The sequence below is a fragment of the Taeniopygia guttata genome, chromosome 19 (genome assembly GCF_048771995.1).
Source record: "Taeniopygia guttata chromosome 19, bTaeGut7.mat, whole genome shotgun sequence".
Lineage (NCBI taxonomy): Eukaryota > Metazoa > Chordata > Aves > Passeriformes > Estrildidae > Taeniopygia > Taeniopygia guttata.
This window is the reverse complement of record NC_133044.1, coordinates 4,808,139-4,823,444: the sequence shown is the minus strand read 5'-3', so window position 1 is coordinate 4,823,444 and position 15,306 is coordinate 4,808,139. Positions and strand designations below refer to the sequence as shown.

General features: G+C 52.8%; 1 protein-coding gene across 1 annotated transcript in view; it reads right to left on the bottom strand.

The window, feature by feature from the left end:
* The window catches only part of SLC43A2 (solute carrier family 43 member 2), a 31,324-nt gene extending 19,888 nt beyond the window's left edge, over positions 1–11,436 (bottom strand). Inside the window, exons 1-5 of the mRNA XM_030288075.4 lie at positions 11,344–11,436; positions 9,779–9,976; positions 2,777–2,966; positions 1,758–1,813; positions 1,025–1,101 (exon numbers count right to left, since the gene is read on the bottom strand). Of these exons, the coding sequence (XP_030143935.1) occupies positions 1,025–1,101; positions 1,758–1,813; positions 2,777–2,966; positions 9,779–9,938 (483 nt within the window). The 5' untranslated portion in view covers positions 9,939–9,976; positions 11,344–11,436. The remainder of the gene's footprint in view (positions 1–1,024; positions 1,102–1,757; positions 1,814–2,776; positions 2,967–9,778; positions 9,977–11,343) is intronic.
* Between the last annotated feature and the right edge of the window lie 3,870 nt (positions 11,437–15,306).

The window sequence follows — 15,306 nt, the reverse complement described above, 5'->3', positions numbered from 1 at the left end:
GGTCACAGCCAAGGTTTCAAGTGAAGAACACCACATATGAAGGAGACAGCAACACGTGCACAGAGTTCTGAAAGCTTTGAATATATGAAAGCAACAGCAGCAGCAAAACCACGGTACAGAGTGCTCTCTAAAGCCAACCTCTGCCAAATTTATGTCTCAGGACCTCAGCCAGTGTCTAAGCCCTGTTAAATTAGAGGTAACTTTAGCAGGAAGTTTTACTTCAACAGCAAGTTCAAGGTAGTGCAGTCCAAATCTGAAAGTTTTCAACTACAGCTCAGGGAAAAAAAAGTAAAAATAAAAAAATCAGTGCTTCCCAGGCTTGTTTTCTGGGCGACTTTCCACCCAAGCCCTGCTTGAGCCACATTGACAACAATCAGGGTAATGAGGCAGAAAATAAAGCAGTTATTTGGAGAATGATACTGCTTCTGCCTCCAGGCAGAAAGAACCCCAAAACATAGAGATCCAGCTGACAGCTGCTGACCAAAGCTTTCCATACAATCCTGAATATCCAAGTGGGCTGTGTACACCCAACAACACAGCATTTTTAAGGAAGCCTGTGAGGGACTCTCACCCTTGTGAAAAGCAAAAGCTCTTGTGATCAAGAAGAACCACGGGGGCAAGATGCAAACCATGCTTGCAGAAAGCTGGTCATACCCAGCTGCAAGGGTTTGTGCCCTGCTTATTCTTCATGCTAAATCCAGTGCAAACACACGTCCAGCCTGTGCCAAGTAGCTGAGCACTGCATGTACAGGCACATTATGAGCCCTAGACAAGAACACTTCCTTTTTTTTCCCCCACCTTCACCTCAGATACAAAGGGCAGGTGAAAAAAAAAAAAAACAATTGGGGAAAACAAGCTTTAGAATAACAACCAAGGACTCACTCCCAAGGGTGAGTGACTCTTTGTACCAAACAAACACGTGCTATTCAAGCCACAGGCAGAAGATCCACTTTGTTCCTGCCTGCCAGCCCAGCTCACAGCCACAGTGAGGGATAAAGCAGTCAGGTAGCAACTCTTCACTTACCGTGAGCGATGTGAAGGTCATGCACATCCCACCAAAGCCATTCAGAGCCAGGGCAATGAATATCAGCACAGACAGAGCTGCAACAATAAAAAACCTGCCCTCAGCTCCCACTGCGGTGCAGAGGGAAAGGAGACAGAGCCCAAAAGGCTTTGGTCCTGACATGTGGATCAACACCCTCAGGAAATGTCACACTGTTCCTGACCCAGCACCCATCTTCCCAGCCTGGCAGGGACAGGGTCCTCCTCCAAGGCAGCTCAGGATGGGATGGAAGAGTTCCTTTTCTCTAATGCACAGACTTGCTGATGCAGCTTGTCTGGTGGGTCTCAAAAGGAAGATTTACTTGAACAAACAATCCAAAGGGTCATCTCACTATCTGCTCTTGAGCAGCAAGCTCCATCTACCTCTGCTAAAAAAGCCAATTACACATTGCGTGCTATTACCTATTTCCCAACCCTGAAAAAGCCAGGAACTCGTTTAGAATTGTTTCTTTACAGGACCTGGCCCTTGGCTATCTCAGACGTTTGGCCCTTGCTACACTCTCCACTTGGTGTTGTGAAACACCAGCCCTTTCCAGAGCCACTTGGCTCCCTCAGCCTGGCAGACTGCTGGGTTTGTGTCCCCAGCAAGACCCCAGCACAGCACTGGGAGGGTGACAGCTTGAACTTTGCTTCCCCAAAAACCCCAAAGCAGAGCCCTGAAACGCTCCCAGCTCAGCAGAAAGACGCCAACTTACAGTCTGGGTTACTGGCACCGTACGCAATCAGCACACAGGACACGGCAAAGCAGGCACTGAAAGGGAACCACAGCCATCAGTTTCTCACAAACAGCCTTACCCACACTAAATTACAGCTGCTTCCACCTACTCAGCACCTCGCAGGGCACTTGTTGTAAGAGGGAGGGAAGCTGGCAATTTGGAAAGAAAAATCCAGGGAAATACCCAAATATTACTGGCAAACAAGTATTACAGGCAAGCCTTGCACAAGGGTTGGGGCAGGAACATTTCCTCCCAGCGCTGACACAGCTCTGTCTGGACACAAATTCCCACTGGTTTTCCAGCACAGTTTTTCCAGCCCTCACCTCAGGGTGACCAAAGGCAGCAGCAGCCTTTGTCCTGAGCTCCAGCACTCAACTCCTCTCTGGTAGGGTCTGACTAGGAGACTTGCCCTGTTTTTCCCACTCTGCCCACAGGCCAGTTTGGTTTCTAAACAAGTTCACTGCATTAAAATTGTGACGTTAAAACAGCGCTGGGTCCACTGATCCCACAAGTCACTAATCCCTACATGCCATGCCAGAAGCAGTTGACAACCTTGCTGTTCGAGGCAGAAAGCAACACACACTACATGGAAGAGAAGGGCCCTGGGAAAGGCAACAGGACATGTTTATCCCTGAGCTAACTCCCCAGCCTGCAAACAATGATGTAACATCTTGGTTTTGTGCCTCTCAGAACATAGCTCCCAGCCCAAGGAGAAAGCTACCCTCCCTGACTCACAGATGACTCCGCTCTTCCTCCAGGCTCCATCTGGACAGGGATCACAGAGCAGCACTGGAGAGCTGAAGTGTGGACATGGAGTTCCAGGCCCGTCCCTTATGGAGCAATTCACTGTGCTGGCTGAAATCACCCCAGAGCTGCTCTGCTGTCCTGTGCAAACCCCAGCCCCATCCCTCAGACCCTTCCCAAGGCTGCAGGGAGCCCACAACAGCCAGACAGGGTGGGAACTGAGCCCCCAGCCCCCCTGGAGCCCTGACACCCACCTGCCCAGCAGCCGCAGCTTGCGGGGGCCGTACTTGTCCATGACAATTCCCAGGGGCAGGGTGATGGCACTGAGCAGGAAGGAGCCAATGGTGAAGGCCAAGTTCAGCATTTCATCCTGGGCATTGCAGGAAGGCCACTTGTGCTCTGAAGCTGTGCTGTTGTCGAGCTCAGAGCTGTTGGTGGTGGTCTCTACATGGGGTGAGAGAGGACAGTGAGTTAGGACGAGATTTAAAATGATGCAGGAAGGAGGGAAGGGAAAAGCCCTGCTGGGAATATGCCCTCCACGGTCCAGTTTTTATTCTAATCAGTGACAAATAGAGAAGCAGTGCAGCTGAAGGATGAGGGAAAGCTGATGAGCTCTGCTTGGAGCAGGAAAAAGCACCCAGGAGACAGGTGTCCCATGTAGCAGCAGGGTAAAAACCTAGGGATGGAGAGTCATTAATTTATTAAAACAACTATACAGCAATGGCCTCACAGGAGACTAAACCCAGCCAAACCCAAAGAGATACAAAAATAAGGTCCTCCTAATCTACAGCTGTCATGTTCTCAGAGATCTTTTCCCTAACAAAACCAATGACAGCTACAGCCAAATCAGTTATTTTGGTTCCAGACACCAGGCTGACAAGGCCTGGCACTGAGCAGCAGCCTGCTCAAATGAAAAGCTTCCTACCCTCACTGCAGGCATCAGGATGAAGAATGGCTTTGCAGCAGACACCCTGCTTTGACTGCCCTGGCTCTGAAAAATCCTTCCTGGATTTAACTACCCTGTTCCCAGGGGGGCTGGCAGCTCACCTGTCTTCTCTGTTTTTTTTAAAGGATTGATGCATCTTTAAGTCCTACCCTGTAATTAGCATTTTCTATTCTTTCAAAATGGGTTTAGGTCACACAGATCAATTATATCCCCAGCTTTCTGTTCTTGCCCTTACATGAGGAACTCTGCATGCAAACTCCCACGCTGAACAGAGCCCACGTTGTGTAACCAAGACAGAAACAGGACAGTTCAAAAAAAAACAAAAAAAAGAAAGGAAAGACGTTCCTTTTTACTGCCTCATGTCAACCCTTCTCTTGTTACATGCCTATCCCAAGGCTGTTTACAACTCCTCGACTGAGTTGTGTGCCTTCAGACTTCCATTAACTCACAGCCCCAGTGCACTCCAGCTCTCCTTCTCCCAACACTTATCTGGAACCTTTGCTGCTATGACAAAGCACTCGCTCTCTTGCTGCTGCTGCAAGCCAGTGATATAAAACACCTCCTTATTTAATAACTGATCTGACGAGGTTCAGTACTAAAGGAGGAACAGAGAGAAGTCACCGACACAACCACCAGCATGAAGCGAGGCTGGAGATTCCCAGCGAGCCCTGGATGGTTTAGTTAATTAGCAGGAATCCCTCATGTGCAAGTGGCTTCTCATTCACTGCTTGCTGTGGCTGGTGGGGGAGATCCCCATGGCTGCTCTGTGTTATCTCTGGAGGTGGCACAGCCCCACCGTGCACCTCCCTCCCTTCTATTCAAACCTCAGCCCCTCTGCAGTGACTGGTTTCACCCTGGCTCTCCCAGCTGCCCTAAGCCACCCTCCCAGCTTTGTGTCCACTGCAAACAAACCTCGCCCCACCTTCCTGCCATCAGGCATCAGCAGGAATTCAGGCACTGATATCTGAGGCCTTGGAGCTGCCTCTGGTCCCTCCCAGCACTCCAGGGAAGGCTGGGGCATTTCTCCCCATTTACATTGCTCCCATCAGCATCTTTGCTAAGATTGTTTCAAACTGCCTGTGTTCCTTTCCACTGACATGTGCTCCTGACTGATAACTTAATCTGCCCCTTCTCCTGTCCTGCTAGTCATGGATAGCCAGAGTAAGCAACAAATATCCCCAAAATGTCACATGTGCCACCAGCAGCACCTCCTCTGCACTGAGGGCAGCACTTCAGCCTGAGGCACCCGAGTCACATCCTTAGAAATCAGTCCTGGACAGACTTTGGGAGGCTTTCTGCTGTTTTCACCCACAGCATCAAGACTTTTGGGCTCTCCACAAAGATAAATTCATAGGAAACAGATGTGGGTGAGAGGTGAAACTCGGAAAAACAAGGAGGAGGGGGGAGGAATTGACAAAGTAGTAGCAATTTCCCTGTGTCAGCACTCTCCAGAGATAGCTCAGCTGATGAGTGGAAGAAGGGTGGAGGGACAAGAACAGTGCAGTGACCTTATAACTTCTGCACGTGTTAAAGCCTCAGTAACCCTCCCCACAAAGAGATCTACAAACAAAAAAACTCAGCCTTTAAAGCTTTAAAGCTAGAGAATAGGAATTCCTGTTCATGTTTTGATGTGCTCACTGCCGCGTGTCCCCAAGGAGCTCGCACTGCACACACCTGCTGGCCTCCCATGATGAGTGTCCATGAGGTGAGGACACAGCAGAGAAATCTGCCTCTCTGTGAACACTGGAAGGCTGGGAATAGGACACCAAACTTCACTCCCTGCCTGTACCTATCACCTTGTTTACAGCTGCCGGGTGCCAGCTCCAAGGAGGGGCCAGGCAACAGCGCTGTGTGGAAATACAAATTGTTTGTGAAAATAGAAGCAGCCCCTGAGCAACAAGAGAAGATCCACTGAGGCGTAATGGCAATGACTCCAGCAGCCCTTGGCACCCTGACATCCCCTGATCCTTTGAGCCACCTCCATAAATAGAACATTTTGGAAGGGCTGCAGGTACAAGGTCCAGCCAAGAGCCGTCCCATCCACGAGCACAGACTGACGTGCCAGCAGCTCGCTGGCACAGGACAGCGAGTGGCAGCACAGGACATGCAGCTAGGAGGGGTTCAGTGGGCAGAGAACCTGCCTAACTACTCACCTACCTAATGCACCTGGTTACAGCAAACAGCAGCTTCCCCTCAATCACAGCTCAGATCCCATGCCAGATCGGTGCGTGCCACGCTCCCGGGATAATCTCCTACGTGCCTGGCTCCATCTGGAAAACTGCTCTGGGGAAGGACTGGCTCTGTGCCCAAGGTGGTGCCCTCCCCAGATCCTCTTGCCAAGTCCACCTGCATGCAGCACTCGAGGTGTCACACCCGGGCAGGGCAGCAGCACAGAGGCTGTGCTCACTCACTGCTGCCTCACTGACAAGCCAGCAGAAGCTACAAGGCTTTACCAGCAATTACAGGAACATTGCTGCCTATTTTTACAGCACTCCCCACACAAGCAGCAGGATCTCTACTGCCCAATTAGTAGTTCAAGTTACTATTTAAAGAATGACAGCTTAGGTAAGGAGAAAGCTGCCTGGGTAATCATTTATGTCCAGATCATCGCTGGGATTTGTTCAGGCTGGAACATTCAAAGCCATCCTTTCTCCATGCAGCAGGTCAATCATTAATTGCTCTTTACTGACCTCTTCAAATCCCAGGCACATACACACCACATTACCAGAGGAACGAGTCTGGCTTTTCCAGGAGTGACTGCCATCTCAGATGGCAGAGAGCAGCTTTCCTTTCATCTTATTTCATGGATCAGACTGAGTCAAACAGGAAGACACCCCCAGCCACCCTGACAATAGCTCTGTCACAGCCTGCACACCCTCATCTTCCTCCTCTCTTTTTTTATAGAAGAAAAAATTAAAAAAAAAAAAAGGAGGGGAAAAAAAAGACAGAAATCAAGGGCAAAGAACTGGGAGTATTGGTTTAAAAAATAGCACACTGAAAGACATGTGCAAACAACTGATTCTGCAGTCTGCCCACATAAGAACATGTTTTCTCTTTTTAGGATGGTGTCATACTTCTGGGAACTGGGAGGAGATGTTCTTGCTTTGTACCACTGCAAAAGCAACTCATTCGGGTTTCCCTGCCCTTCCACTTGCACTTCCAGGACCCCCTCTCTGGGTGCCTGAAAGCTTCAAAAGACCAAGGCACAGTCCCAGTTAAACTCCCCTTCTCTCCCCAGCTGTGGTTTCGTTTGGCAGCTGCTCTCAGCCAGCACCTTCCCACGACAGCTGCTGAGCAGCACAGTGTGTTTCCTGTACAAATTGAATATTTACCACCTTTACTCTTTTCCTGTTTACAGCCTCACACGTGCAGCCCTTCCACAAATCCTAGCTGTCATATCTGCCCAGATTGTGAGGGACCTTCAGACTGCAAGTTCCCCACCCAGAGCTCAGATAAATATGGGAAAAGAGCTGTAAGGCAGCACCTTCCTCCTTTGACCACGTCAGAGCCTGTTAACTCACTGTGAGTGAGCTAGCTAATTATCCATTTAGTATTCTTCAGCCTTGTCTTAGAGGAAAGCCCTCTGTGCCCCTTATCTCTGCTCTTTGTGAGCAGGTTATCAAGTTCAGGACATTTTTCTTTTTACAAGCATGTTTCAGACCCAAGCATTCAGCTTCCCAATCCCAGAAACATCATAGCAAGGCAAGGCCCTGGACTGATCAAATTCCCCAAGAGCTGATAAGGCCCAGAACGGTGATAAAGACTGTGGAGTCAGCACTTGCACCGAATAAAAGATGCTGCTTCAGTTGGTTAAAGGCCAAGTAGTAGTGTAGTAAAATTAAAATGGGAACAAAGTGCTACTACCAGGCTCCTTGTCAGCGAATTTCAAACATACCTCAGGAGGTGGCCCAACGGGTACAACCCCCCACTCCAGCCCTGTTGCACAACTGCTCTAAAAATATTTTGTTATTTCATATTTTTTTTTCCCCCAGGTGTCCATCTCCATGCTCATGTTACTGAGTAAGAGTCCATTGCACCCCACATTTGTACAATCCAACACGAGGAGCCAAGGGCAAGCAAGGGATTCAACAGGGTGACAAGGAGTCCTTCAGGAACTGCAGCACTTTCTGGACAGCTGCTGTTACCTTCAGAGAAGAGCCTGCAGAAGGGACAAGGTCTAATTTTGCCTTTCATTGGAGAGCATCACAAAGTGCAAGAGCTTATGCTGACAAACCAAAAGCCCTGCCAAGAACTTTTGGCTCATTAGGAAAATTCTATTTTTTTTTTCCCTTTGCAATACTTACATGCCCTCAGCAGCAATAGGAACAACAAGTGCCCAAAGGCTACTAGTCATGATTTGTTTGTACCAGCCTTCCAGCCAAGTTGGCTGCAGGATTCAATAAGTTACACTGAAAAAGGCAACCATTGGGTCACCCTAATGCCAGGGAAAACTCAAAGGGAAAACTCAATTTAGGGCTGGTCATGGAGAGCCTCCACACACTTGGAGCCAGGAGTCATCCCTACAAAACTCTTACAGTGAGGACAAAACCAGAGAAAGTGAATCAGCACAGCTCATCACAGAGTTCAGAAGTGATGGCCAGATATTTGAGGACAATGAGAACATTTGACTGCACAGATTTCTTCTCGGGGATTAAGCTTTCTTGCCTCAGGGTACAGGTTGGCCACTGGGAGGGAGCAGTTGCCCCCAGGGCAGCAATTCCACAGCAGTCCAAACATTTGCATCTTCCCTGTGGTCTGTGGGCATGGGCACTCCCATGGGGAGAGCCAGAAAAGCCACAGACTGGAGAGCAGGAGTGAGAAACCGAGGGGAACCTCACTGATCCGGGACAAACTGAAAACAGTCAAGGCAAAGAGCACGAGGTGGACCCCAAGTGAAGTTCTTGTCAGCAGAGCACATCTCAGGAAGCAGACAAGCAAATGCCTGCTCCAAGAGACAGTCAGCATTTGCTTATCAGCTCCTGTGTGCTTTATCTGGGTGGCAGAAAGTCTCCACCTGATGGGTTTAATGTGATCTCTTGGCTGTGACAAAGTCTCCGTGATGTGGAGAGATCACAGCAGCCTTGAGCAGAAGTCCTGCAGGGTCTCCAGGCACTGGGAGTCTCCCTCACACAGGAGTGACAGGGACATGCTTGGGAGCACTGCCCTGAGAGCAGAGCACAGGATGGAGATGGAGCTGCCAAACTGCAGCTGATAAAAGACTCAAACACGTGCATGTTTGCCAGGTGCACCCACCCAGGCCCTGGTACACAAAGCAGGGGAGATAAGCAGCTGATGAATGAGCAAAACCCAAAGAATCATCACATCATTCACAGGTACCTTTGTCTGGACTTTGTTTCCCCACACCTCAGTTTCCCCCACTGTTCTCAGCCATTACTCAACTGAGGGTCCAAGGGCTGATTTCCAACTCTCTTCACAAACTGCTTCCTCTACCAGACCCAAATGTGCTGATCCAGTCTCAGTCTCCATCACACAGCTCTGCACAGAGCCCAAACTTCACCCTTCCCTTCCCTCAGCACATGCAAACCCTCAGCCACCACAGCAGCTTTCCAAATCCACACCACACCTTTACCCTCAGGTTCCTTTTAACCCCACTGACCACCCAAACATACTGTGGGATGCACAATTCTCTCCATGCCCAGACGGGGGATAGATGTCCAGCTCCAGGCTGTTTTCCCAGGATTACCATTCCCACACCACAGATTTATCTCTCCCCTTCCAGGCTGTGTCTCCAACAGGGACAGTTACTTCTGCCTGGGGCAGAGGGTAAATCTCAAGCCCTCACAGAAACACAGCCTGGTTGGAGCACATCCTGGGTGCTTGAAGAAGGAATAATCAGTAGTATTTAATTTTGCAAATTCTCAACAGCAGCACTGGACTGCCCCGATATTATTGCCACCCATGCTCCTCGTTTTCTCACCACTAAGGACAAAGTTCTTCTTATAAACCCTGGACAGCCCTCCCAGAAATCATCATCCTCCAGAACCCATCCAGCCTTCCTTTGCAGAGAAAGAACTCATGACCAAATAGAGAAGGCCATCCAGAAAACTCTACCCCATCATTAAAGCTCCTTTTCCCAACCAACCTACGACAAAACAGCACCTACAGACACACTGCTCCATCACAAGGATGCCACTGGCTTCAGGAAGGAGCACAAATCCCTTCCTTCTCTCCTGGGATGCACATGGAGCTCAGCCCTCCTCCAACCACTTCCACACCACGCTGCAGCAGGGAACCAGAGCAGCAAACCTCAGCAGCAGCTTATCCCCAGAGGAGCCCAGAGCGTGCTTACCTAACCCGTAGCACAGGTAGGAATAAAACCCTTCTGCCTTGAGCATGATGAGCAGGGACCCCCAGCCCAGCAGGACGGCAGAGAAGAGCAGGTTCTCGATGATGGCTGTGAACGCCATCCACCAGCGCCGCCGGTGCGCCGTGGCCAGCGTGGGGGCCATGGCTGCCTTGGGGGGATGGCCTCCTTCAGAGCCTCAACCTGCAGGGAGCAACACCCAGTGAGTCCACACGCTGCTCAAAAAGCATTAAAAACCCTGTTGTTTAATGGATCTCCCCACTAAGCACCCAGGCAAAGCTGCCTGCTGGGTGCCAGGCACTGTGTAGAACTGGTTTTTGCAGGTGCCAGCTCACCAAGTGACCTGGAGGGATGGGGGAGGCACAGGTGCCCTTGGAAGAGCCCCTGGGGTGCTCACTCTGGGTGACACAGGGCTCTGCTCAAGGACTGTGTTCCACTCCCTGAGCACCAGGTATGAAAATGCAGCAAACAGCCTGGAGCCCACTGGGGAATAAACTGCCATAGGGCAGGGCTGGGATGGGGGACACAGCCCCACATCCCAGAGGTGGCTTCAGAGACCCACCAGGAGCACAGGAAGGGGCGTGAGGGTTTTCTGAATGCAGTTTATACCACCAATGGCTCACCAAGGAGCACTTTTTGCTGCCTGCCAGATCAAAGAGCTGAGGGACACCGCAGCTCAGTGGCATCTCCAGGCTGCCCCAGATGCTGGAGCTGTATTAACTGTGTCCAGCTCCACTTGTCCCAGCCCCAGGGGCCCAGGAGAGCGGGAAAACTGGGGAACACACCTGGCCAAGGGACAACCTGACCCTGGGGAGCCCCGAGTGTCACAAGGCAGGCAGCCCTTTTGGGATAAGCTGAGGCTTTTCCCAGCCCAGGCACACCTCAGGCTGCGCTGTGGGGAAAGGAGCTGGCCACACAGCCAGCCAGGGCAGCTTCCCTTACTGGAGAGACCCCAGCACCGGCTGCTTTGGCAGGATGGGGGTCTGACCCAGCAGTGATGCTTGGGGGTCAGGGCCCCCTCCCAGCCACAGAAACCGGTTCAGAGCCCCCTGCAGCCGTGCCCACCCCCACCCACAGCGCAGGCCCGCTGCCCCAGCACAGCCCACAACGCATTTCCTCCATCACCTCCTCTTCCTCATCCCTGCACAGCCCCCTCCCCAGCCCCGCTATCCTTGCCCAGCCCAGCCATCCTCTCTGCGACAAGAGCCGCAGCCCGCTGTCCCCACTGCCAGCCGCCCCCCAGTGTCCCCCAGCACAGCCCACCCTCACATCACCCCCGCAGCATCCCACACCCCCAAAGAGCCCCGCAGCATCCCCCAAAGCATCCCCCAAAGACCCCGCAGCATCCCCCTCCCTCCTCGCCATCCAGCCCCCCACCCACGCTCCCCTCTCCATCCGCTCTCCCTCCGCCGCCGGCCACTCCCACGCCTGATGCCCCCCCACCGCCCCTCTCCCATGCAAACCCCCCGGCGCTCGGGCAGCCCCCGGTGTTCCCGGTATTCCCGGTGCCCCCGCTATTCCCGGTGCCCCCGGTGCCGTGCCCCGCTCACCGCCGGTGCCGCGCCCGCTCCGCTCCGCCGCGGTCCCACCCGGGCTTTTTATCCGCCCTCCGAGGCAAAACAGGCGCGCGCGCTGATTGGCCGCCGCCTCAGCCAATGGCCGCGCGCGCCGCTGCCGCTGGGGCACGTGCCGGTTCGCGCTCCCCCCCCCCCTTCCCCTCACGGGAGCCCACCGGGATCCCCCTCACGGGACCCCCCAATTCCCTACGGGATCCCCCCGGGATCTTCCTCCGGGACCCCCTTACGGGACCCCCCAAATCCCCACGGGATCCCCCCGGGATCTTCCTCCGGGACCCCCTCATATCCCCACAGGATCCCCCCGGGATCTTCCTACGGGACCCCTTCACGGGACCCCCCAAATCCCCCCGGGATCTTCCTCCGGGACCCCCTCATATCCCCACAGGATCCACCCGGGATCTTCCTCCGGGACCCCCTCACGGGACTCCCCAAATCCCCACGGGATCTTTCTCCGGGACCCCCTCATATCCCCACAGGATACCCCCGGGATCTTCTCCCGTGATCCCCCTCACGGGACCTCCTCACATCCCCACAGGATCCCCCCGGGATCTTCCTCCAGGACTCCCTCACGGGACCCCCCAAATCCCCACGGGATCCCTCCGGGATCCCCTCACGGGATCCCTGATATCCCCTCCCGGGACCTCCCCGTATCTTCCCCTGGGATCTCACGGTACCCCCTGATATCTTCTCCCGGTAACCTGCGGTATCTACTCCCCTAAGCACCTCCCACCCTCAGGTATCCCTTGATATTTTTCTCCTCCGGTACTCGCCGAGATTCCCCCCGTACTCCTGCGTACGCCTCGATGTCTGTGCCCCGGGACCCCTCCCGGTGTGCGGGTGCCCTCAGTACCCTCACACACACAGAGACACACAGAGACACACACACACACACACACACACACACACACACACAGAGACACACAGACACACACACACACACACACACACACACACACACACACACACACATAGAGACACACACAGACACACACCCGAGCGCTGTCGGGCTCGCCGCCTTCCTTCAGGGAAAAGCGATCAAACCGGGATGCGGCTCCCCCGCCCGGGGACAGCGGGAACGCCCCGCGGGGCTCGCTGCGCTCTCCGCCGCTCTGGGTGAGGACAGCCGGGCACCCGCGGCATTGCTCCTCTGCCCCGGTACGGGCACCGCATCCGTCCTGCCAAGTCTGCCTCTCCTGCTCAAGGAGAGCCCTGAGAAGCTGCTCCACCCCGTTAAAAGGGTATTTTGGGAACAGGCATCCAGCTCAGCCCGCGGCTGACCGCCCTCACGGCACAGCTGGACAGAGGCAATGAGCCCTTGAGATGCCCCAGCTCGTTCAAAGAGTCACAGGAAGGTTTGGGTTGGAAGGAACCTAAAAGATCATCTCGCTCCACCTCCTGGCATGGGCAGGGACACCTTCCACCAGATCAGGTTGCTCCAAGCCCCATCCAACCTGGCCTTGGGCAGTTCCAGGGGTGGGGCTGCCACAGCTGCTGTGGGCAAACTGTGCCAGGGCCTCACAGCCAAGAATTTCTTCCCAAAATCCCATCTAACTCCACCCTCTGTCAGCCATTCCCCCTTGTCCTGTCACTCCATCCCTTGTCCAAAGTCCCTCTCCAGCTCTCTTGGATTCCCTTTAGGCACTGAAGTGCTATGGAGTTTCCCTGCACTCTACTCCAGGCTGAGCACCTCCAGTTCTCTCAGCCTGTCCATAGTAGAGCTGCTCCAGCCTCTGATCGTCATTGTGGTTTCCTCTGGCCCTGCTCCAACACATCCCTGTCCTTTTTATGCTGGAATCCTCACAGCTGGACACTACTCCAGGTGATGTCTCAGGTGAGCAGAGTAAAAGGGGGACAATCCCCTCACTGAACCTGTTGATCACACTGCCCAGTTTCATGAAATAAAGTAATATCATTACAAGCCAGCTTCACATCTGACTTCACCACAACTCTGCCTTTTTTTTCTTCTGTAAAAATTATTTTTCACAGCATTCTTCTGAGGTGTTTGTAGACCTTCCATAAATCCATCCCTCACTGGGGAGGTTCTGGGTCAGAGGACGTGGCCATAAATCCCTGGAATCTTTATAGGGGATATTTTCTCAGCCAAAGGAGATGAAAACAGCATTTGTGGCAGGTAAACACCCCAGAGGAAGCAGAGGGCCCCAGACAGACGGACGTGTCCCCACCACTCCATCCCCGCAGTGGGCGGGAAGAGGAAACTCCTCAGCCTTGGCTGTGGGAGAGGGATCAAACGTTTCAACAGCTGGAAAGTGGATTTAAGCCAATGCAAACAAACAAACAAAAATTCCAAAGAAAACAAGACAACCTGGATCAGTGCCAGGTGTTTAACAGAGGTAGAAGAAGGCTGAGGCAGCACAGGAGAAGGAGAGCTCAGCACCCAGACCTGGCTGCAGTGTCCAAGAAACACAAACTGTGACAGGGAGGAGCATGAGGAGGGTGCAGAGGCTCTTTGGGATCACGGGAACCCTTTGCCACAGCAAGAGATGGGGGGGTTCAGTTTTCATATCCTAGAAGGAGAAAAGCGATCAGGTGATCCATGGCCAGCTATAAATACCCCAGGGACTAAGTAAACAGCATGGGGAGAAAAAAAATAAAGTGAAGCTGAAGAACAGCAATGACACAGAGACATGTTTTTAGAAACTGGCCGGGAATGAGTTTAGCTGGGAGGGAGGTGACAGCTCCTGCGCTGGCACAGCCACTGGGCTAAACGATGTGGTGCTCCTCAAAGGCTTGGGCAGTTTGGGACAGGAGATGACAAGGATGACAGGATGGCAAGGACAGACCCCAGGAAGAGCTCCAGCCTCTCTGCTTACAGACAGCACCTGTGGATCCCTTTCCCCTGCCTGCCTTCCAAACACTGCAGCAGCTTTGGAAAGTCACAAATCCAGCATGGGAAGAGATTCCCTCTGCCCTCACCCGCCAGCTCTGCCTTCAGCCCTCCCACATGCCGAGCTAACCCCACAGCACAGCTGAGGAAGCATCCCCAGCAGCAGACACCAGCGCAGCCACGCTGCAGGAGCGTGCATGGGCAGCCACACGCTGGAAATCTGCAGCTCATTTCCTTTTCACTGCCCAGACACGGCCAAGATGCTTCATCTTCAAGCAAGAGGAAACATCCTGGCTCCATGGACATGGAAGGTTCTCCCAGCAGCAGCGTTTTCTCAAGCCAGGCGCAGGTTTGAGGCTGTCAGGTTGTTCTCAGCTATTTACATGCTGCACCCAGAGTGAACTGGCTCACGTGGCTGGTTCACTTCTGGCACAGCGCTGCTCAGCTCACAGGCTCAAAATATCCATCCCATTAGGGACAAAAAATGGCTGCTTATAAATCAAATGTGGGACTGTCCCAGCTGCTGTCATAAAATGGTGTCAAAACAAAAGCAAGCCCGTGCAGAACAAGCTGCTGCTCCAGTCCTGCCAGGATGAGCAGTTTTATTTGGATGCCAGAATATTTGGTGTTATAATCACAGCAGCAGATGATTCCACTGCAGGAAAGGGTGCTTCGTGCTGGTTGCAAAACTGGAAACTTCAGCCACATCAGACCATGGGGATTTGGTGCCTTGTGCTATGGAGAAGCACCCATGGGAAGCAAAAGGGAAAAAGCAAAACCCACTGTGTTTTCTGAAACACCCCAAACCCTGAACCCCAGCTGAAGGATTTGTGTGGAGCTCTGCACACGATGTGTGAGGTGCAGGCTGCAGCAGAGGGGCTCTGGACATCATAGCCCACCCACATTTCTCCTGCACTCCAGTCTCGGGCTCTGCGCAGGGCTCAGCTCAGTGAGTGAGAATTCAGAATTCAACAGAGCCAGAAAATCTAAAAAAACCCTCCTAAAAAAACCCTCCCAAATGACAAGCCTGAGGCTGCTGACAGTTTCCACACTCTGGAGAATATTCCTGGTAGTATCTTTGACTCCAAGGG